This window comes from Ranitomeya variabilis, chromosome 6 (genome assembly GCF_051348905.1).
Source record: "Ranitomeya variabilis isolate aRanVar5 chromosome 6, aRanVar5.hap1, whole genome shotgun sequence".
NCBI classification, from domain to species: domain Eukaryota; kingdom Metazoa; phylum Chordata; class Amphibia; order Anura; family Dendrobatidae; genus Ranitomeya; species Ranitomeya variabilis.
The window spans coordinates 242,883,396-242,907,778 of record NC_135237.1 but is presented as its reverse complement, the minus strand read 5'-3'; the positions used below and the strand labels follow the sequence as shown (position 1 = coordinate 242,907,778).

Genomic DNA, 24,383 nt, shown 5'->3' with positions numbered 1-24,383 from the left:
CTATCCACCCATAATGCCAGGTCACTAGATCCAAATATGTAATCTATGCGAGATAGAGACTGTCTAGTTGATGAATGACGGGTGTATTCTTTTGTCTCAGGGTGGCGTGTCCTCCATAGATCTAACCATCCGCTACTGCTCATAAATAGCGCCAATTGAGAGGGGGATTGAGGAGGAGGTCCCCCAGACGTCCCTCCGTCTAGTCTCAATCTGTCTTTAAAATTATCCATGACTAAGTTATAATCTCCCATACAAATAACACTAGCATTAGGATAATTTAGGGAGAAACCCATTGCCATGCGGAGAACCGATATATTAGCCGGGGGTGGGTTGTAAACACATAGTATCACATATTCTCGCGTATTAATAAAGGCATGTACAAAACAAAGCGACCCTCGGGATCCCGTCGTGCTTCCCTAGCCTCCCACCTAGCATTCCTATGTATCAACAGAGAGACCCCTCCGTCTGGAGTAACTAGTATGGAATGCGTGAAGGGACCACTGCACCCACGGCTTTTGTGTACATTTAACTTTGTCTCTGGTCAGATGTGTCTCTACAAGTGCTACAATATGGGGATGATACCTTTTAATCTGAGAAAATACCTTGATTTTCTTACGGGGGGTCTTAATACCCCGTATATTCCACGTCATATATATGATCTCAGACCCCATATCTACGCTTAAAAAAAAGAATAACATGCATCGCAATCTGAGCAGGGATCAGGAACATCACGCAGAGCATAAAATTATCATTGGCGACTAGCAAACATATCAAACAGTCAAAACTGGTGTAAAAACCCAAACAAAACAAAATTTGAACAGTGGAGGAGTATAATCTTATACTCCTACAGTCAGATAGAAAAGGGGATACCCTCACTGGAACCAGCGTCCGGTATTGTTGATAAGCTCAGCACCAATAAGGAGAGCTCCAATTTTTGTTGCCATTAGGTGAGGAGAACAACTTAGGAGTCCGGCACACTAGACCCCCTGTATGACCGCAACCATTCGGTTGCCTCCGCCGGATCAGTAAAGAACAAGGAGGAGCCTTCATGGACAATGCAGAGTCGAGCTGGGTAAAGCATGGAATAGATGATGATCTTATCCCTGAGCTGCTTTTTGACTTCCACAAATCGGACTCGTTGCTTTTGAAGTTCCATGGAAAAATCCGGGAAGATTGAAATAGCTCTCGTTATTGAATTTAATAGGGCTCTTCTGCCTTGCCAAGCGGAGAATCGCATCTCTGTCTCTGCAGTTGAGGAGACGCGCCAAGAAGGGCCGAGGTGGAGTTCCGGGAGGTAGAGGTCTCGTTTGATCCCGATGGGCCCTCTCCACGGAAAATGTTGAGGAGAATCCATCTCCCAGGGAGGTTTTAAGCCAATCTTCTAAGAATTGCTCAGGTTGCTGACCCTCCGAGCGTTCTGGTAGGCCAATAATTCGAATATTATTACGGCGCAATCTGTTTTCCAGGTCGTCTGCCTTTTGCTTCCAGGCATTCACAGAGCCGGCGGCCTTTGAAAGCTTAGCCTCCATTGGGGCAACGGTGTCCTCTATCTGAGACACTCTTGTTTCAACCTCTGAGATACGCCCTCTCATAGCCTGCATATCATGTCGCAGACGGCCCACTTCAGTATGTACGTCTTCTATTTTCTCAGTGAGAGAGGACCTGGTGAGGGATATAGCTTGCATCAATTGCTCAGATGCTTGCTTAAGAGTTAGTTCGCCTTGTTCCCCCTCCTCATTACTGTCAGAAGGGCGACTTTTGCGTTGATTCTGCGAGGGGTTATTTCTGAGGGTACGTACATTATCAGGGGCATCCTCTCTGGCATATTTCTTTAACTTGTCAGCAGCCCCCCCTCCTTTAGAATGTTGCATGGTGATTAATAGAAGGTCTCCACAAAAGGATCAAGCTTGTGGTTATGGTAGTCTATTCTCCAATAGCAGGGCAGGGTCAGATACCAGGATATACCTCAAGGAGGCAGTTAGACTACGTTCACATTTGCGGTCTGCGCCGCAGCGTCGCCGCATGCGTCATGCGCCCCTATATTTAACATGGGGGCGCATGGACATGCGTCGCACTTGCGTTTTGCGCTGCATGCGTCACTGCGGCGCACGCGTCCGGGCGCAGAGGACGCAGCAAGTTGCATTTTTGCTGCGTCCAAAATCAATGAAAAAAAGGACGCATGCGGCGCAAAACGCAGCGTTGTGCATGCGTTTTGCTGCGTTTTTGTTTGCGTTGTGCGTAGCCTTAGTCAGGCAGGGAGTTGCCAAGTATGTGCAGGAGCAGCAGCTAAGAATTCATCTAGGCACCCAGTCCCAGAGCAGCCCACAGCCCCCACAGGCAAAACAGCAGGGAGGGGGGATAATCCCTCCAGGGTTATGGCGCAGACAGGAGTTTATCTGATAAGGGGGGTGCAGGGCCCAATCTTCCAGGGCACACACCGCACCACCCCTCTATTATTGCAGGCTGTTGGCTCCCCTCCTGAACTGCACCGCGACTGTACATATATAGCGCCGCTCTCCTTGCTGCTGGAGTGCGCGCTGTAATGATGGCTGCAGCCTCTCCAGGGACCGCCCGCCGCCCCAGACCCGGCACCTGTTTTCCTCCTCGGCGTTCCACAGCGTCCCCGCTGTATGCAGATGCCTGCTCCGTCTCAGGGGAATGCACCCGGCTTCAGCCGCCGCCGGCGCTGTGTCCTTCCCGCCGGAGCCACGCTCAAAGATGGCCGCCGCAGCCCAGAGACTTTACCGCTTATTCAGGCCGCTGCTGTTACCGGCGTCCTGGGACTCCAAAGTCGCCGTTCAAGAGGGTCACCGGTCTCCCGAGGTCCAGAGGCACCGTTCCAGCCGGTGTGGACTGTGAATCGGGGATTATTGGCAGGATTAGGTCCAGGATAACGGGTGCTTCCAGAAGGTGCGTCCTCTCTCCTAGCTTACATAGCCATGCCCCACGCAGGCAAATATTTGTTTGTTGCTTCTCTGGATGCTGCCAGCAGTTTTGCCCTCTTTACTAGCAATATTGTAGCCATATGCAGAATCCTCTGGCTCAAAGCCTGGAATGCGTACCCAACATCCAAGAAGTTCCTTACCAACTCCCCTTAGAGGGATTACGTTTATTTGGGTCTAAGCTTGATCAGCTTATCTCGGACAACAAAGGCGATAAGTTACCTCTGTTCCCCATCCTAGGCACATTTACTAGGAGACAATATCTTCAATTTTGCCCCTTTTGTCCTTTTTGTTTTCCTCCTACGGGGCCTCCTCTCAGAGAGACCCCTCCCCTACCCAGCGAGCGCGAAAGAAGCTGCCCTTCAAACCAGCCCTGGCATGGCACCAAAAGGGCCATTGGGCAAGTCCTCAGGTTCCAAATCCAATAGATTTTCTTCTGCATGACTGGTCACCCTTCTCAGAGAAGGTGGCCACCTACCTTGTCGGGGGGGGGGCTTCCATGTCGTTTTCTTTTCCATCTATCCTGGCGTTCTTACAATCAGGATTAGAGTCCGATTTGTCTTAGTATCCTCAAGTGTCAGGTCACTGCACTCTCAATTCTATTTCGATTAAATTTGGCCTCTTGTCCCGCGGCCATTTTCCTGAAGCCCCGGGCAGCAGAGCGCTCCATCTGCGCATGCGCGGCCACAGGAAAGATGGCCGCGCCCACCGGTAAACGGCTGAATAGCGCAGATCGCGCTCTTTTTCATCTCCTGGGCAGTGGATATTCTCTGTTGGACATGCGCACACCACTACGCCACCAATGGAATGATGAGCCTGATCTAGGGGAGAAACAGCGCTGTCACCACGCCCATAGGACCAGACCAGCGTGAGTGACAGCAGAAAACGGCGACTTTACAAAGGTATTTCAGCAGCATAGGTGGGTAATAAAGGCACACAAAGACACTAATGTAACGCTCATGCTCTGCCCCTATTTAACGCTATTTTTAGCTTATCTTCAAAAAACGGGGTGACAGGTTCCCTTTAACCTAGTTTTTAGCGTTCTTCAGTGATCCCCCTTCGAAACCCATTCAGGACATCTCTTTTTCTCTTCACTCCTGGAAGGTTGCTGTTTTGGTTGCGATCACTTCCACCAGATTGGTCTCAGACTTAGATGCACTCTTTCCACTACCCCTTCTTAGTCTTCCAACAAGATGATCCTTCGTCCAGTACCTGCCTTCCTTTCTAAAGTGGTATCTGCCTCCAAGTCTACTATCATCTGTTTGACCTCCTCAGCTAAACTGGAGGCTTATCCGGTCAAGAATAGACGACCACCACCTCTGGATGTGTGGGCTCATTACACCCGAGGAGTGGGGGCCTCCTGGTCCATTCACTACCAGGCTTCTGCAACTCAGATTTGCAAGGTCGCTACCTGGTCATCTTTTCATAGATTTGCAAGATTTTACAGGGTACATACTTATGCCTTGGCTGATGCTGGCCTAGGTAGGAAGGTGATGCAAGTGGTGTTAAATAATCACCCAACCAGATTTAAGCAAGTTTTTCTTATGTTCCTTGTCTTGGGGACTGCTTTATTACATCACATGGTGACCAGTGTCCCCCAATGAAGCAATAAAGAAAGGATTTTTTTAGTTTCTGTAAAATCTTTCTTGAAGCCTTAATTGGGGGCACACCACTCTCCCTGGTCGTTTGTGCCTTTGTTGGACCTGAGTGCCTCAGTTGGGCCTGTTTACAGTTCTTGTTGTTGCTTCTCCTACTGCTTTTTCACTAAACTGACAAGCTTTGCGCCATTTGGTAGTTGTACCCTGCTGAGGAGGAGCGAACTCTATTTTCGCCTAGTGTCAGCCTCCTAGCAACAGCAGCATACACCCATGGTTACATGTGTTCCTCAATGAAGGCTCCAAGAAGGAGATTTTACATTAAGTACTTAAAATATTTATTTTTTCACTAGTAAACCATTAAACTGTTTTCTCTGACACGGGAATACAATTTTTAAAAATCACTATTAAATCTGTATGCAGTGCAGTAATGTTCTCCAAGCCTATTTAAGTAAGGAATTACTGTGCTGTAAATTAAAAAAAAAAAAAACGCTTACCTAAATGATGGAAAATGTGAAATAAGATTTTTTTTTTCGTTGTTGTTTTAGCCATCCCTTTCTTATATTAAAAAATAAATAACCTGCTATTACCCCAACTTGTGTGTTGTCACAATTTCCTGGTATCCCCAATAAAAGAGAATTGAGTCTAGTCTGTGTGTCACTGCAAATATGCAAATCTCATACAATGCGGTGACGTGACTGCTTGTTTGCATACTGGGGAATCTTGACAATGGCTGAAAACTCATGCTTCTAAAGTCTGCAGACTTTTATAGCAATGCGTGACAACTCCTTTTACCTCTCATGAATTTTGTAAGATTAAAGGGGTCTTTACGGTTTGCATTTCTTGCCGAGAATATAAATTGTATTTAACATGTTGGGACTTTTTTTTTCCTTATGCTTTTTATATTTATTTACAGTAAAATTCAAATCACTTTATGCCAATTTTGTCTTCTTATGCAGACGGGATATGACAGTCTCTAATGTCTCTAATGTCTCGACACAAAATAAAATGGTTCTCACACTTTTGTTGAAACATCACAGAAACGTGACAAGGGGATTGGCTAATTTATGTGATGTGACTAAGCAAAGCATCTAAATTGCTGATGAGGCAGGACGAAAGAGCTGCAGCTCTGAGCACAATAGACCGCCAGAAACCTTTTACATTATTTTGTAATGTCTGGACACAAGTGAACTGCTTTTTTTCTGTCGAAAAAAAAAAAAAAAAAAAAGCTTGAGTCTTGGAAAAGGGCCCATAAAAGAATGAAAGGTCTAACATATATTTTTTAAAATTCTGAATAAATTATCTTTTTTAAAAGTCCTAGCGTATTACTACAAACTGCAGAAAACCTCTTTTAAATTTACATTTTCCAAACTAAAAAAATAGGAATTACCAATAGGTCCATAAATAATTGGACAGTGACCTAATCTTCATGATTTGAGCTCTGCATGCTGCCATTTTGGATTTAAAATTAAACAACTGAGATAAATTAAACCTGAAAGTCAACACTTAAATTTTAAGGGGTTGGACAAAAATATCTTGTGAAACGTTAAGGAATTGCAACCATTTTTTGTACAAAGCTTCATTTCAGGTGCTCAAATGTAATTGGAAAAATTAATTTTACCATAAATAAAATGTTCATATTTAATACTTTGTAGAAAATTTTTAGCAGGCAATGACTGCCTGAAGTCTGGAAGCCATGGATGTCACCAAACACTGGGTTTCCTCCTTTGTGATGCTTTCTTATTACTGATTGATTTCAGCTGGTGTCATGACTTTCCATGGCTTTTTGCTTCTTTATTTCATGTTCAATACTTTTTTTTTCCTGTCCTCATTATTACACACAACTTTATTTTATGAACCTCTATGGTTTGGTTTCTTGGCCTATGTGGCTTGGATGTGATGTTACCGACCTCTGCTGAGACTCTCATGTCAATAGCATCTTTAGAAATATATTCACGAAGAAAATTGGTGAAGTGTTCAATACTTATTTCACCCCCTGTATGTATGTATGTTTGTACCGTATTTTTCGCTTTGTAAAACGCACTATCCACCCCCAAAAAAAATTGGGGGGGGGGGGAAAATGGGGGTGCATCTTACAATGTGGATATACCGCTTAGCGATACCGTTGCAGGCTGGGATGAGGGGGTGACCGCTGCCCAGGGTGTCTGCCGCTGCCCAGGGTGACTTCTTCAGCAGCGACCCTCGGGACCCCGCTTAACCGCAGCCCCACCCCGGTAAGCAATAAGACGCATGGATTAATAGAAGCACCACCATTTATTAAAAAAAAATATTTTTCTTATCAAAATTTGTGGTGCGTCTTATAATCTGTAGTGTCTTACAAAGCAAAAAAATATGGTATATGATATAGAATGTCAACAATTTTCGTAGTAAATATATTTCTAAAGGATGGATTTTTTTATTTTAGCACTGTACATTTGCGAAAATAGTTGTAGTTAAATGTTGTCAATTAAAATCCGCAACTCTCGTCTTGGGATAATGTTCTCATTAAATTACACTGGGGAACACAATTTTTTAAGAGTTAGGTCAGACAACTGTTCTTAATTAATTTTTGGATGCTGAATCCAGAAATGATCTCAGTTTTTCTCTATCACGTCAAGTTTTTGAGGATTTTTGTCTTCTCAAAACTATGTAAACTACTGTGCCTAAAAAGTGGTTTGTTTTTTTTAAAATAGTACAAATATGAACAAAAAATGAAATATATAAGAAATAGGCATGACAAAGTAGTGAGTACTCTTACAAGTTGCCATGTAGCTCTATATGTGTTGAATTGTAATCAGATAACAAGTCTTATTACAGATATCAGTGCAATTGTGCTTCTCTGGCAGGTAAGTTGTGGAGGAAAAACTTGACGTGCTAGAAAAAAACTGACTACATTTTTGGAATCAGCATGCCAATTTTAGTATAAATCAGCTCAAAAACCTAACTCAACAGAAATTTTTTTTCAAATTGTTCCCCTGTGTTATAGAACAATATAAATTGCATATATACTGTATATAAGATTATTTGTATGTGACATGTTTTCCTTTACAGACCCAAAGACGCAGTGTAAGAAACCATTATTTCCCATTTCAAAGCCCAGTGAAATTGAACCTCTCAGTCAGCGAAATAAACTGATGTTTACTTTATCATCAAATAAGGCCCAAGGTATGTGAAAGTTTGTAGTCCTCATGCCATAAATGTGCTTTATGTAAAAAAACCATTTTTTAAATATTACTATAGACTTCAATGTAATTCGCCTTTGAAAATTGTTTCAGAATCTGATGCTACAAGCAGTTTTAACCCAACAACAAATATATTCGGAAAAAAAGGTATGTATTCAGTTTGAAGTAGATATCTGCTATAACTGTAAGAGTCGATCAAAGGGCTCATGCCCATCACCGTTTAAAAAAAACTAAAAAAGAAAAGCAAAAAAAAAAAAAAATCCGATATCGGTCCAGAATAGTGGGACGAGTGTCATGCGATTTTTACACGAGTACAATCTGATTAACATCTAGCATCCTTTTTACATTAAATTTTCATGCGAATGTGATTTTAACATGAGCTTTTACATAAAGCAATTCTGTTATTTACACTCAGTTTTCCAATAGAAAGTAAATTACTTTTGGAAAAAATGGCTTTGAGGTTCCCCGACATTTTATTAACTAGCAGAAGGAAAGCTGACAGCTGGGGGCAGATTTTTATAGCATGGGAAGGTGGTAATACCAATGGAGCTTCCCATGCTATTAATATCAGCTCACAGCTGTATATTTAGCATTTCCTGGTTACTATAATGGGGGACTACAAAAAAAAGATGTAGGGTCCCCCTATAATTAACCAGCAAAGGCTAGGCAGACAGCTGCGGGTGGATATTTATAGCCTAGAATGGGGCCATGGATATTGGCCCCCTCCCAGACTTAAAGCATCAGCTCTCCTTTTGCTGGTTAATAAAATGTTGGGGGAATCACATGCCATTTTTTTCAGATATATTTTATTAAATACATGTATAGTAAGCTACACAAGCATTGTACTAATTATTTGTCGCTAACCTTTTACTGTGATTTTACTGTACGCGGTTGTCACACCCACTGACTTGCATTGGCGAGTCTCGTCCAAGATAACACTTGAGATTTCAGTTGAGACAAAAATAGCTGATGAGCAGGGAATCATAGGTTAACATTGTTCACAGTGCAATACAAATTTTTTTTTTCTCATTGCATTGCACTTGTCCGTTTTCCTCACAGAGGAGTATGAGCCCTAATAAACATTCACAAATTAATTTGTTACTTTCTATTACGTTTTTTCAATGTTAAATATTCACATTAGTTTTTTTCCCCCAGTATGCTGGATCCATTTTTGATGTGTCCCTTTTAGCAATCCTTTTTGCATTTATTTTGTGATAGAAAAAAAAACTTCTCTTACCCATTAAGTAGCAGAAGATGGTAAAATAAGGATAGCACACTGATCACATCCATTGCTCCCTTCGTATGGTCAATGACTAACATTGTTTGAGTTTGATCCGTAATAAGAATAAAAGTAGGATGCATCGGTTTTGTTTTGTGTTTTTTTTGTGAAGTGCTGGTCTGTCAAAATAACAAGTTGTGACAAGGCACATTTGACTGTAATGGCTCTCTCCGGGAAATATACAGTGGCGACTGTAAATTGCTTCGGATACATCTGTATGACTGAAATCTGCTTCCAGTAAAAATACTTAATTTTCTCCCTGGTGCCACACTTTATTATTCCGACCAGGCACCTCCTTACAACTTTTAACCTGCAGGTCAACCCTATACATACCGGATAATAGTGTTATCTGACATGACAGGTTTGCTTTAAATAGGAATTTTGTAGATCACTTTATGTACTGATCAACTAATTTAGTCTTATCCCTGTGAAAGTGCACTACAATGCTGGCCAGAGTTTTCATCAGCTAGCTTGACTCAACCTCAACTGCAGGAGGCACACATGAAGATTCCAGAAGAAGGTTTATTTTCAAGCTGAATTCTTGTAGTTCTGCACAATAACAGTAGCATTAGCTGTAACAACGGAACCAGATTGCCTAACGAACTGGTAATCCCTGCATGTGTCGAACAGCCTCATGACATGCAGCCACAGAGACTCGAAAATGGTTTTCGAGGACACTTAAAATACTGTATTAGCACATGAGCGTCCTCGTATAACACCTTATCCGAGCACGCTCGCTCATCAATAGTTATTACACAATGTGGCATCAGCTCCATTTGGAAACTCTAAGGGCTTGTTCACACTATCCTTTTTTCGCTGCGGATTTTTCAGGTCCTGATTTGTGAAAACCGCAGTGCAAAACCTGCGGTGGTTTTCACTGCGGTTTTCAGTCCTTTTTCTACTGCGGATTCCACTGCGGGTTTCCAGCTGCTTTTTCCTATTGGTGCAGGTGGAAACCCGCTGCGGAATCCGCAGAAAGAATTGACATGCTACTTCTTTTTTTCCGCTGAAAATCCGCGCTGATTTTCATGCCGAAAAAAGGATAGTGGGCACAGCGGATTTCGTTTTCCATAGGGTAACATTGTACTGTACCCTGCATGGAAAACGTCTGCGGATCCGCAGCTGCAAATCCGCTGCGGATCCGCAGCGAAAACAGCATCGTGTGAACAAAGCCTAATGCCTTGTGGGTCATCTCGATATGCTCTGGCAGTTGTCAGACTGCCTATGGGGGCTACCATTGTTCTCTGGTTTCAGTCTAGGTGTCTGCTGCCCAGGTGCAGCATTTTAATATGTGCCTATGTATATAATGAAAATGGCATAGGCCTCAAATATAATGAAAAAAATATTTTGAATTTCTGAATTAGAAAAATTTCAGTTGTAAAACTGCATGTACTAAAAAGAACTGAAAATGTACATGTTCAGGAATGGGAGAGAATGGTTTGGTCTTGAATAGGTTAAAACGGCCATACTTTTTCTTGTTGTGAAACATTGATATGTTCAGCAGATTCCAACTAAATTCTGCGTGGAATTCTTATTTATTGTTGACTTCTTATACCTGACATGTGGTCTCCAATTAAGAAGTTGGGACAGAGCTATCCAACAGGAGTAGGAAAAGAACAGTGCTGCGGGAGATGTTTACTCTTTGTGCTGCCCTCTAATGATATTGGCACTGATTGACAGTGACTTCTGTGTACTTCTGTTATTACGTGCGGCAGCAGCACACAAACCATTAATGTTCTTAAACTGTCTGCAATCTGATGCTTTATATAGGGCACTATGGCTAACTTTACGGTACACCATGGTAGTATTTTTTGTAAATAAAAAGTGCAATGATTTGTTCTATAGATTTGAGGTATAAATTTCTGAAAAAGATCTTATCACATATTACAATTGCTGTCACCCTGAATGCATGCCCCTTTGTTATCTGTATCAAAATTTCTGCTGACAGAATAGGGAAAGCTTCCTATAGAACTGCACAATATACATGTGTTGTGCGTTTTTCTTCCAATAGACTCGAAGCGCAGATTCGCTATCCTTTGGTTTGCTGTGGTCACCTTTTCAGTAGGCATGTGGCGATCTGACCATTTCAGTATATCATGCGTTCCATATTGTATCAGTTGCCATCCAATTGTTTTGAAGGCATAGAAGTCACAGTGAGGATGCTGTATACATTTATAGTGTTTGCTTAAAGGGGTTATTTACTTTTATCTTTGATAAATGTGATGGTGTGTGTATATACCTTTTTTTTGTTAACTATAAGACGCACCTAGGAGGAGGAACTTAGAAAAAAAATTGAAGCAAAAATGTGATCAATTCTGTACTTAATATCCGCTATCCTGGTTTATATGGTCTCCTCATCTCACCATCTTTGTATGCATGGCCCCCTCATCTCTGTCCTGGTATACATGGCCCCCTCATCTCTATCCTGGTAGGCACGGGCCCTCTCCTTATTACCAGCCTGGTAGGCATGGGCCCACTCCTTAATCCCAGTCTGGTAGGCTCAGGCCCACTCCTTAATCCCAGCCTGGTAGGCTCGGGCCCCCTTTTTTATCCCAGCCTGGTAGGCATGGACCACCTCCTTAATCCCACCAGCCTTGTAGTCATGGCCCCCCTCCTTTAATCATAGCCCAGTAGGCACTGGCCCCCTCTTTAATCCCAGCCTTGTAGGCACTGGTCCCCTCCTTAATCCCAGCCTGGTAGGCATGGGCCCCATCCTTAATCCCAGCCTGGTAGGTATGGGCCCCATCTGGAAAAAAAAAGTTGAAAAAATAAACCATTATACTTACCTTCCCTGTTCTCCTTTGCAGCGTCTTGTCCCGATGCCAGCAGTTGATTTATGCTTGTAAGCAGCGCATGGAAGGAACTTCATGCTCTACTTACAAGCCGAAAACAGCTGCCAGAATACTCGTTGCTCTCCATGCCAGGGCTATGTGTGTGGAGAGCAGTGAAGATTCATTGCTCTTTAATATCGAGCACAGTGTTAACCACAGCCGCTGGCTTCCTACTGCTGCCGGGCATTCACGCATGCCGCTACTAAAGGGAATGAATATTCACTGCATTCCACTCCTGCGTGGGAGGCAGTGAATATTCGTTTCTCTTTAGCAGTGGGCACAGGAATTGGCGGCAGCCGCTGACTCCTGCCTCCTGTTACACGCTCCCCCACCTCCCCACCACAACCAGAGCAGGTACATCCGGACTATAAGACGAACCCCCTATTTTCCTCCACATTTTTGGAGGAAAAAACATGCGTCTTAGGCTGGGGTCACACTTGGCGTAAGACAATACGCCACGTATTATACGTCCGTACTACGGCCGTAATACGGAGAAATGTTCCCAAAATATTGATCCGTAGTCAGGGTGTGTCAGCGTATTTTGCGCATGGCATCCTCCGTATGTAATCCGTATGGCATCCGTACTGCGAGATTTTCGCGCAGGCTTGCAAAACCGACATCTAATGGATTTATGTGCTCAAATGTTCATTAAAACATATATACAGTATGTATGTATATGTATGTATGTGTGTGTGTGTATATATATATATATATATATATATATATATATATATATATATATATATAATGTCATTGAGACACATATATATATATATATATTCTGTATTTAGATTTCATTCAGCGCGATATCTGTGAAAAGTCGGTAATTCAATTGCCGGCTTTTCATTTCTCCTGCACAAACCCGACAGGATATGAGACATGGTTTACATACAGTAAACCATCTCATATCCCCATTTTTTTTGCATATTCCACACTACTAATGTTAGTAGTGTGTATGTGCAAAATGTCAGCGCTGTAGCTGCTAAAATAAAGGGTTAAATGGCGGAAAAAATTGGCGTGGGCTCCCGCGCATTTTTCTCCGCCAGAATGGTAAAGCCAGTGACTGAGGGCAGATATTAGGCTACGTTCACATTTTGCGTTGTGCGCCGCAGCGTCGTCGCCGCAACGCACAACGCAAACAAAAACGCATGCACAACGCTGCTTTTTGCGCCGCATGCGTTCAACGCATGCGGCGCAAAACGCTGCGTTTTTTGGAAACGCAGTTGCGTTTTGAACAAAAAACGCAGCGTTTTGCGCCGCATGCGGTTTTTGTGCAGTGAGTCATTCTTTATTCCCACCCACCAAAAAAAAAAACTCTACACAATAGATAAGGACCACCAATGGCTAGAAGAGGGTTGGTGTTTATGTAATTGTGTATATATACCCTGGCAGAGATGAATTCCTCCCATTTTGCTGGTATTCATGATGGAGCGTCCCATGGACAGTATCTACATGGATATGGAGATGGAATTTGCCTTGGCTCATGCCTATGCTGTCGCCTGTTTTCATCAAAGGGAAAGGGAAAAACGGAGATGGAGTCGTCGCCACTTTTGGATACACCCTATCGTGGAAGTCCGGGAGAGCCGTGGAGCATACCATAGCTTGTTTGGCGAACTGAATGACAACCTGGAGAAATATGTCGAATATACCAGGATGTCTCAGGACAGCTTCCGCTGTCTTCTGCGTCGGGTGGAAGGATCCATTAGCAGGCAGGACACGCAGCTCCGGAGAGCTATTTCCGCAGAGGAACGGCTGCTGGTGACTCTAGCTTTACTTTAATGTAATTTCTTTATCTTCTTGGCAGTTTCCTGGCTACCGGAGAGACCTTGAGATCCCTTCATTTTCAGTTCCGGATTGGAGTCTCCACTCTTTCCGGAATTATTGCCGAGACATGCCGCGCTTTGTGGGATAATCTCCGGGAGGAATTTTTACCCGTCCCTACAAGCGAAATCTGGTTGGCCAACGCACAGAAATTTGAGCAAGTGTGTTCTTTTCCAAACTGTATTGGCGCGGTGGATGGAAAGCACATTCGGATTACCAAGCCTGCGAAAAGTGGATCCCTTTTCTACAACTATAAAAAATACTTTTCCACTGTTCTCATGGCAATTGCCGGTGCGGACTGCCGTTTTCTCGCAGTGGACATTGGTGCGTTTGGCCGTGCAAATGACTCGCGCACATTTAAAGACTCGGATATGGGCCAAAAATTATATGGGAACAATTTTAATTTCCCACAGCCACGACCTCTTCCCCACACCGAAGGCCCCTGCGATGCCATTTGTTGTGGTTGGGGATGAGGCATTCCAAATGTCTGCCAACCTATTGAAACCCTACTCCAGTCGGGGCTTGGACCATACAAAAAGGGTTTTCAATTACAGACTGTCCAGGGCCAGAAGGACTGTGGAGTGCGCCTTTGGCATCCTTGTCTCCAAATGGTGGATATTAGGATCCACCATTAATCTGAAAACTGAGACAGTGGATGAGGTGGTGAAGGCTTGTGTGGTGCTCCACAATTAATTATGGCCAAAGAGAGACTGAATGTGGAACTGGATGAATCCATAGCCAACCCATTGCCCGATTACCATGATCATCCTCTGAGGACAAGTGTGGAAATTGCGCAGATGAGGGATCGTTTTGCGGCCTATTTTGTGTCAGATGTTGGCCGTGTGTCATGGCAAGATCAAATGGTGTAGATGTTACTGTTGGACTGTGTTCTGGTTTTAACTACACCAATAAATACCTCTACTGTGACTGTGCTAAAAATGTAATATAATAATAAACTCATTCTCCAGTAAATGTGCAATAAATGTAATCCGTTTAGGTTGGTTTGGTTATGTCAGATTTGGCATCTACCTATAGTTCACTAATGTAATGTGCCTTATGTAAAAAACTTGGAACCCTTTGTTTTAAAAATGTTGTTGTTCAATAAAAGTTTTTTCTAATTTTTCTACCCTGCTTCAAAGAATAAATTTAGACCATACCATATAACATATTTGTTTGTCAGATCGCCGTGTATCGTTGTGTTTGACAGCAAAAGCAACGATACCAGCGATGTTTTACAATGGTAATCAGGGTAAATATCGGGTTACTAAGGCTGCTTTCACACTTGCGTTTTTGTCTGCAGCGTTTTTTGCACAAAAAACGCATGCGTTTTTTTTTCCTATATTTAACATTGAAAACGCATGCGTTTTTTTGCACATGCGTTTGGTCGCGTTTTCAAACGCATGCGTTTTTTGACTGCATGCGTTCATTTTCAAAAATGCTACCTGCAGTATTTTCTTGCGCGTTTTTTTGCCGCGAAAAAACGCATGCGTTTTTTCGCGGCAAAAAAATGCATTGCTGTGTATGTAAACGCATGCGTTTTTAAGCACATGCGTTTGTTTGCGCTAAAAACGCATGCGTTTTTATAGAAAAAACCAGAAAACACACTAAAAAGTCACCCACCACCATCAAGGTGATAAAGGGATCCAAACCCTAACCCTAACTCTACCCCTAACCTCACCCCTAACCGTTTAATGAACATTTTCTGACAGTCATATTGCCACGTATTTAAGTGCCACGTATCACGTATTTCAGTGCCACGTATGCCACGTGCCACGTATTTAAGTGCCACGTGCCACATATATAAGTGCCACGTGCCACATATATAAGTGCCACGTGCCACATATTAAAGTGCCACGTGCCACGTATTTAAGTGCCACGTATTTAAGTGCCACGTGCCACGTATTTAAGTGCCACGTGCCACGTATTTAAGTGCCACGTGCCACGTATTTAAGTGCCACGTGCCACGTATTTAAGTGCCACGTGCCACGTATTTAAGTGCCACGTGCCACGTATTTCAGTGCCACGTATGCCACGTGCCACGTATTTAAGTGCCACGTGCCACGTATTTAAGTGCCACGTGCCACGTATTTCAGTGCCACGTATGCCACGTGCCACGTATTTAAGTGCCACGTGCCACATATATAAGTGCCACGTGCCACATATATAAGTGCCACGTGCCACATATATAAGTGCCACGTGCCACGTATTTAAGTGCCACGTGCCACGTATTTAAGTGCCACGTGCCACGTATTTAAGTGCCACGTGCCACGTATTTAAGTGCCACGTGCCACGTATTTAAGTGCCACGTGCCACGTATTAAAGTGCCACGTATTTAAGTACCACGTATTTCAGTTGCACGTATTTCAGTGCCACGTATTTCAGTCACGTTTAGGGTTAGGGTTAGGGGTAGGGTTAGGGTTTTCTTGTTTTTTCTTGTTTTTTCTTGTGTTTTCTTGTGTTTTCTTGTGTTTTTCTATAAAAACGCATGCGTCTAAAAAACGCATGCGTTTTACCGCGTTTACATGCGTTTTTCACACATGCGTTTTTTTTAAAAACGCATGCAGACAAAAACGCAAGTGTGAAACTAGCCTAAGCGAAGGGCGGCGCTTAGTAGCCTGATATTTACCCTGGTTAGCAGTGTTAAATGTAAAAAAAATAACAGTACATATACTCATCTTCGCGTCCCCCGGCGTCCGCTTCCTGCACTGACTGAGCGCCGGCTGTAAAGTGAATGCACAGCGGTGATGTGACGGCTCTGCTGTTAGGGCCGTTACTCAGTCAGTGCAGGGTAGCGGACGCCGGGGGACGCAATTGTGAGTATATGTACTGTTTTTATTTACATTTAACACTGTTAACCAGGGTAAACATCGGAAGCGTGGCCCTGCGCTTAGCAACCTGATGTTTACCCTGGTTACCCGGGGACCTCGGCATAGTTGGTCGCTGGAGAGCTGTCACACAGACAGCTCTCCAGCGACCAAATAGCGATGCTGCAGTGATCTGCATCATTGTCTGTTTCGCTGCAGCATAAGTGTCAGGTACCTTTATGGTATGTGTCCACGTTCAGGATTGCATCCGGATTTGGTCAGGATTTTTCATCAGTATTTGTATGCCAAAACCAGGAGTGGAACAATTAGAGGAAAAGTAGAATAGAAACATATGCTCCACTTCTATATTTGTCACCCACTCCTGGTTTTGGCTACAAATATTGATGTAAAATCCTGACCAAATCCTGATGCAAACCTGAGCGTGGACACATACCGTTAGTGTTTGGAAACACCTCATACAGCAATGAGAGACAACAAAAAAAAGGTAAAATTAAAAAACCCAAAAATACTGTCTGACATTGCATATATGAGGTGTTTGAAGCACAAAATTTGTGTAGACGGCGCACGGCGTGAATTGCCGAGAAGTATACTGTAAAATAAGAACAAATATTGTTTTCAAAAGAATAATTTTTATTGGGGGGAAACAGAAAAAAAAAGGGGAAAGAAACTTGATACCCCCTGTATCAACATCCGCTACCAGCGGTGAATGGTACGTCTGTGATGTTTGGGGACGGGGAGAGGAAGAGGAGGATGAGCCATAATCCAGGAGGCTGGAAGGCAGGTCCAAACCCTCCGCAGGGTATACTGGGGAAACCGGCTCATCTGTAGGGGAGGGAGGAGGCAACACAAGCCTTTGCCAGCTTCTTGGTTGGCCCTGGCTGCTCCTGCTGCGACTAGAGCCCTGACGCGACCTCGGTGTCGGTATTGGAGCAGCCAGAGCCTCCGTGTGTGTCCTCTTCCTTTTTTTACCCCCTCCCGGGGCAGCTCCCCCAGAATGACTGCTACGGGAGGATGAGGGCCTGGCAGGAGCAGGAGTCGGCAGCATAATGCTATGGTGGCTGTGGTGGCGTCGCTCGGCACGTGGACCTCGGTGGGGTGGCTGGAGTGGCTCTGCAGCAGGAGTCGGAGTCATGCTAGCCAGCGACGGTACTACGGGCAGTGTCGCTGACTGCATGACCCGAGCCTGCTGTAGAGCCCTCACGTAGGCATTGTTACAGGACTGCATCACCGAAATCTGGAGTTCCGGCGTAAGGTGTTCCACCATGCCCTTACCAATAGTACTTAAAAAATGTTTGGCTGGATTCGAGAGCTCGGCTTCCAGATTTTCAAGGCGCCGTTCGATACTGGACAGACGAGTGTCCATTTTATCGCTCAACGCCTTGAAACAGTTCTGGAAAACCGTGCTCAAATGCAAAAATTCGGGCATGGCTGGCCTGTCCGAGGCCCGCTGGCGCTGTCGGGAATTCCCGAACGAAGGTGCGCCAGAGGCCTCGGGCAGGGGAACACCTGATGGACCGGCTGCCGGTTCTCCAGATGGTGGTGCAAGCCTGCTGTCGCTGTGGGAGGGCTGTGACGGGTCAGATGGCGATTCATGAAGGTCCGCTCCTGCGGGGCGAGCTCGCTCGAGGGTGCTGCTGTGTGTCCTGTGAAAAGATAAGGAAAGAATTAGTCTTCAATTAATTACCTATCACATACGCCAACTCCTGTATTAAAATTAACATTACATGACACAACAATACATTACAATCCTCTGTCTCTGTCTGTGTGACCTATAATAACTTGCTGATTGTTATCGCCAGCTGACCATTAGGGCTGACTATAACAATCATGGACATACCTACGGCAGAAAATGACTGTTCATTCCCGCTGCCAAAGCCAATGCATACCTCTGTCATCGTTTTTAAAAAAATTTTGTCAAAAAATCTTTCTTGATGCTGCCTATGCCGCCAAAATAGTATAAAATTTAAAGTTAAAAAAAAAAACCCAAAAAAACAGTCACTTTGCTGATCTGATCGCAGGAACGGCCATGACGTTAGGATCATGTGATCGAGACGTCATCATTATTCCTGCGATCAGAACTACCCTGACTCAGAACTACCCTGACTCAGAACGTAACCTGTCATGGACTACAATGACTCACGCCTAACCAAAAAAATTACTAATGGGCTATATACCATTCCACTAGGGTAAAAGGATGGCCAATATGCTACGCTGACTACATGGATGGCCAATACACTATGTTCCTTTGGAAATATACTATGTGGATACGTGGCTATAACGTGTACTATGTGGCTGCGATATAGTGGCCTGGCAATATACTATGTGGATGCACAATGTACGTGCCTGGGCAATGTACTATGTGGCTGGGCAATGTACAATGTGGATGTGCAATATGGTATGTGGACAAAATACTTACTGTCGGCGGCCAAGGATCGGTCTTAGGAACTGTAGTGCCCTGTTATATTTGTAGGGCACCGACTTGGACGCAGCAGCACCACTCCGAGCTTGCTCCTCCGCAGCACGGATCCCCTTATTGAAACGGTCCTTCATGGATCGCCATCTGGTCCTCAACTTTTTAACTGTGAATGTAAAGAAAAAAAAATGGTTACATATTTAGCATTTTAAAAGGATAAAACAACCGTGTGCGATGCAAAGTTTAGGCGTTGATCGCATCACACACGGTTGTGTTTATCCTGGCAAGATGGGTCATAGCAGCGTATCAGCAGGGCGTATCAGCAATACTCACCAAAGTTGCCTTTGTCCTTCGCTGAGGCACTGTCAAAGCCATCCCACAGCGACTTTGCCACCTCTGCCCACAAACGCCTCAACACCACCTGGTCCATGTGCCGAGGGTCACGGCTGTCCCACAACGTGCCACGCTCCTGGATGCTGGAGATCAGGAGGTCCACATCTATACTGTCTCCTTGGTCCCGTTGTGAAACCTAGAAAAATTAGAAAACAAATAGGTTACAAATATGCAAATATTAACAACCACCAGCACCTGGCATGATAGGTACCTTTGCCCTATCCTTTGCCATTTGATGTATGTATATTGATGTTTTCTACACCTGTATTTTGGAATGTTTGTGTGCAGGGAGTTCAACTTTATTTTACCTTACCCCAATACTTGCTGCCCTGAAAAGCTATAATGTAATTAAGCTTAGTAAACATCCCTAGTGAAACCAGGATGCTCCTCAAATGTAATGTTCCTCACAGCAGGATGCTAGTCAAGAAAAAAAAAAGATGAAAAAAAAAAAAAAATACTCACTCGCTGGCCTGACGCCACATCTTGGCCCCGATCTCTCTGCTCCCGCTGTGTGCCTTCTCCCTCACTTGAAGAAGCCTGGAAAAATTGTATACAAAAATTATTGTCAATGCTACAAATGGCAGCGAATAGTAAGCAACTGGACATAATTACTCACCGCACTCCCCCGCGCCGATTGGCTGTGTTCCGATTCACTCGCCATTTTTGTTTGCAAGTTTCTTCTGCAATGAAAAAATTTGAAAAAAATCACATCAAAAGCTAACAATGCCACATACAATAAAATAGGCCCAAAACATTAAAACAACCACAATTGACTGTTGACTGATAGGACAATGTAAACTCAAAAAGCAACACCACAACGCCATACATTGCAAGAGAAAACAATAGAAGAAACAATACAAGAATAGACCCAAACAAAATTAAGCAAAAATAGACACCTATGTCCAAATTTTTAAATATAAAAACTTACAAAAAAAACCTTACAGGAAAAAAAGGCACAATTAAATAGCAAACTAATGAACGCCATAATTTACAATTACAACAAGACATGATCCAAAACAACACCATCTGGTGACATCCACCTAAATACATCAGAAAAAGGCGATAAATACAATTCTAGATAATAAGCAATAAACATTACGGGACAACCGCTGTTACAATATACAGCAACCCAAAAGATAAACCATAGTCAAATAGAAAAGAAAACACAAGAAATTTTAAAAAAAAAAGGCCCCAACTAAAAAAAAATAAAGGCCATACTACACACTTGGCAATGGAAACATTCAAGAAAGGAGATACATACGGAAGCCATACGGAAAACGACGTAAAACCATCATAGATAAAACAAAAAAAAAAAAAAAGGGAAAATACAATTGAAAATAGAATGGCATTGCAGCACAGAACAATACAATACAAATGAAACATCATAAATGTAGCCCCCCCACCAGCAAGAAAAGACACTCAAGGAAAGAAAAAAAAATGCCAACAGCATAATAAAACACAGCAAGACATGAGCCAAGAAAACACAATACCGGTTACCCCCAACAATAGAAACCATAAAAAGACATGCAACAGAAATTTAACATAAAAATCTGCCAAATTAAAGACATTGAACAACCGCATGACACCAGAACAACCCCAAATCCATAAAACCAATCCAAAACCAAGCAAGGCCGAAGACCATAAACGCCATCATATAACGCCAGAAGTACATCAAAACCAGATTAAAAAACACAATTTTTCAATAACAACCCACAGTGCCATAACCGTACAATAGCACAGACCAAACATTGCACAAATTAAATCAAAATCAAGAAATAAAACACAGAATAAAAAATATGCAAAGAGAAATATATATACTTACAGGTTTTGAAAGCAGGTTTCTCCTCAGTGACTTGTCTGATGAGTAGCCTTGTGAAAGACAATGCCAAACCCCTTTTTTTTCTATATATATATATAGTGTTTTTTTTGTGTCTAGACAAAGTCTAGACAATGTTTTGCATTTTTTATTGGAAAACGCATGCGTCGTACAACGCACCACGACGCAAGTACTTGCGTCGTCTGTGTTGTCAATACAAGTCAATGGGAAAAAAGGTGCATCGACGACGCAAACACGACGCATGCGTTTTTTACAAAGTCTGCGCCGCCCAAAAAATGCAACATGTTGCGTTTGCCGCGCCCTGACAGGTGCGCCCTAACGCCGCATGCGGCGTACAACGCACCAAAACGCATGACAACGCATGTACATGCGGCGCCAATGTTAAAGATAGGGCCGCACGACGCATGCGTTTTGTTGCGGCGACGACGCTGCGGCGCACACCGCAAATGTGAACGTAGCTTTAATAGCCAGGAGAGGGTCCATGGTTATTGGGCCCCCCCCCCCCCCCCCCCCCCCGTGGCTAAAAACAGCTGCCCCCAGCCACCCCAGAAAAGGCACATCTGGAAGATGCGCCTATTCTGGCACTTGGCCACTCTCTTCCCACTCCCTGTAGCGGTGGGATATGGGGTAATGAAGGGTTAATGCCACCTTGCTATTGTAAGGTGACATTAAGCCAGATTAATAATGGAGAGGCGTCAATTATGACACCTATCCATTATTAATCCAATTGTATGAAAGGGTTAAAAAACACACACACATGATTTAAAAGTATTTTAATGAAATAAACAGTGGTTGTTTTAATAATTTATTGCTCTCTCAATCCATTTGCAGGCCCTCGCTTGGCAAAATAATAAACGCACAAGATACATACCCTCAGCTGAACAGTCACGTCCCACGAGGTAATCCATCTGAAGGGGTTAATTATTTTACAGGCAGGAGCCCTGCAAATGCAGCTGTGCCTGTAATCCCCGGCGAATGAATGAAATGTAGGTCATTGACCTACATTTCCTTCAGTCGCGGTGATGCGCCCCCTGGTGGATGTCCTCATATGACCTGGAGCGTGGGAAAAAGTTCCCAGGCTGCAGTTCATGAGAACATCCAGCAGGGGCGCATCACCGCGACTCAATGTAAGTACAGATCCAGCTTTCCTTTCAGCACCCGGGGGATTACAGGCACGAGCGAGTGGTTTATCGCAGCTCGTGCCTGTAATATTAGTTAACACCTTCAGATGGATTACCTCGTTGGACGTGATAGGACATCAGAAGGTATGTATCTTGTGCGTTTATTATTTTGCCAAGCGAGGGTGTTGCTGATGGATTGAGAGAGCAATAAATTATTAAAACAACCGCTGTGTTTATTTCATTAAAATACTTTTAAATCATGTGTGTGTGTGTGTGTTTTTTAACCCTTTCATACAATTGGATTAATAATGGATAGGTGTCATAATTGAGGCCTCTCCATTATTAATCTGGCTTAATGTCACCTTACAATAGCAAGGTGGCATTAACCCTTCATTACCCCATATCCCACAGCTACAGGGAGTGGGAAGAGAGTGGCCAAGTGCCAGAATAGGCGCATCTTCCAGATGTGCCTTTTCTGGGGTGGCTGGGGGCAGTTGTTTGTAGCCACGGGGGGGCCAATAACCATGGACCCTCTCCTGGCTATTAATATCTGCCCTCAGTCACTGGCTTTACCATTCTGGCGGAGAAAAATGCGTGGGAGCCCACGCCAATTTTTTCCGCCATTTAACCCTTTATTTTAGCAGCTACAGCGCTGAAATTTTGCACATACACACTAACATTAGTAGTGTGGAATATGCAAAAAAAATGGGGATATGAGATGGTTTACTATATGTAAACCATGTCTCATATCCTGTCGGGTTTGTGCAGGAGAAATGAAAAGCCGGCAATTGAATTACCGACTTTTCACTAACACTGCTGCGTATTTCTCGCAAGTCACACTGCTGGTCCGTGTGGAATCCGTATTTTTCTCGCCCCCATAGACTTTCATTGGCGATTTTTTTGCGCAATACGCTGACAAACGCAGCATGCTGCGATTTTGTACGGCCGTAGAAAGCCGTATATTACGGATCCGTACTATACGGCTGATAGGAGCAGCCCCATTGAGAATAATTGTGCCGTATGTAATGCGAGTTTTACGGACGTAGTTTCTGCGCTCTTACGTCCGTAAAACTCGCAAGTGTGACGCCGGCCTTATAGTCCAAAAAAAATGGTATGTGTATGTATGATTTAACAAAGAAAATCCCTTTCTTTTGCATGCTTTCAGCAATTGCACCACATGGAAGAAAAATGTCACAAGACACCTGAGAGAGCAAGTCCTTACATTACACAGGGAAGGTGTAAACCACGATAAAATCAGAAAAGCTTAACTTATCAGTCAGAATACTGTAACAAAGCTGTTAAAAAAAAAATAAAAAAATGTAATATCACTGAAGATTTATGAAGACTACTGGGACTCTCTACTCAGGGGTGATGAGACAATGATAAATGTTTTTTGGAAGTGTATGGCGTCTCTAAGATGAGGACTACAATGAAAAATATATAGTGCCTAAAGTGAAATATGGTGGTGGCAGTGTCTTTATGTGGGGCTAAATGAATGCTGCTGGTGTTGGGAAAACTACATTTCATTAAAGATTTCAATAATTCACTGACGTTCTGCTGTTTATTGAAAGAGAAAATGCCATCATCCCTCCTTGCCTTTGGTGGATGTGCACTGTTCCAACATGGCAATTATCCAAAACGCATATCTGTTGCTTTTCTGAAGAAAAGGGTGAAAGTGATTGTCATCGAGTACGTATCCTGGTCTGAACCCAATTGAACACCTAATTGGGAATTCTTAAAGGGAACCTGTCACCCCGTTTTTTTCAGTATGAGATAAAAATACCGTTAAATAGGGCCTGAGCTGTGCTTTACAATAGTGTATTTTTTGTCCCCTGATTCCCCACCTATGCTGCCGAAATGCCTTACAAAAGTCGCCGTTTTCGCCTGTCAATCACGCTGGTCTGGTCAAAAGGGCGTGGTGAAATGGCTGTTTCTCCCCCACCTCTTGCTTATCTTCCCGGCGTTGGCGTAGTGTTTTGCGCATGCGCAACAGCCGAATGCACTGCGCAACGGCAAAAAAAGTGCGCGATCTGTGTTATTCAGAGGGTTATCGGTGGGGGCGGCCATCCTCCTGAGACCGCGCGTGCGCAGATGGAGTGCTCTGCTTCCCGAGGCTTCAGGAAAATGGCCGCGGGATGGGACGC

At 43.6% G+C, this 24,383-nt stretch overlaps 2 protein-coding genes across 2 annotated transcripts in view; one reads left to right on the top strand and one right to left on the bottom strand.

Annotated features, from left to right (window-relative positions):
* The window catches only part of LOC143782267 (uncharacterized), a 310,572-nt gene that overhangs the window by 265,613 nt on the left and 20,576 nt on the right, over positions 1-24,383 (top strand). Inside the window, exons 16-17 of the mRNA XM_077269539.1 lie at positions 7,589-7,702; positions 7,813-7,866. Of these exons, the coding sequence (XP_077125654.1) occupies positions 7,589-7,702; positions 7,813-7,866 (168 nt within the window). The remainder of the gene's footprint in view (positions 1-7,588; positions 7,703-7,812; positions 7,867-24,383) is intronic.
* Positions 11,599-19,574, bottom strand: LOC143782102 (uncharacterized). The gene is made up of 4 exons (XM_077269216.1): positions 19,222-19,574; positions 18,892-19,054; positions 17,691-18,118; positions 11,599-11,744 (listed from the first exon to the last, which is right to left on the bottom strand). The coding sequence occupies exons 1-4, from the start codon at positions 19,316-19,318 to the stop codon at positions 11,599-11,601; spliced, it is 834 nt and encodes a 277-aa protein (XP_077125331.1). The 5' UTR covers positions 19,319-19,574.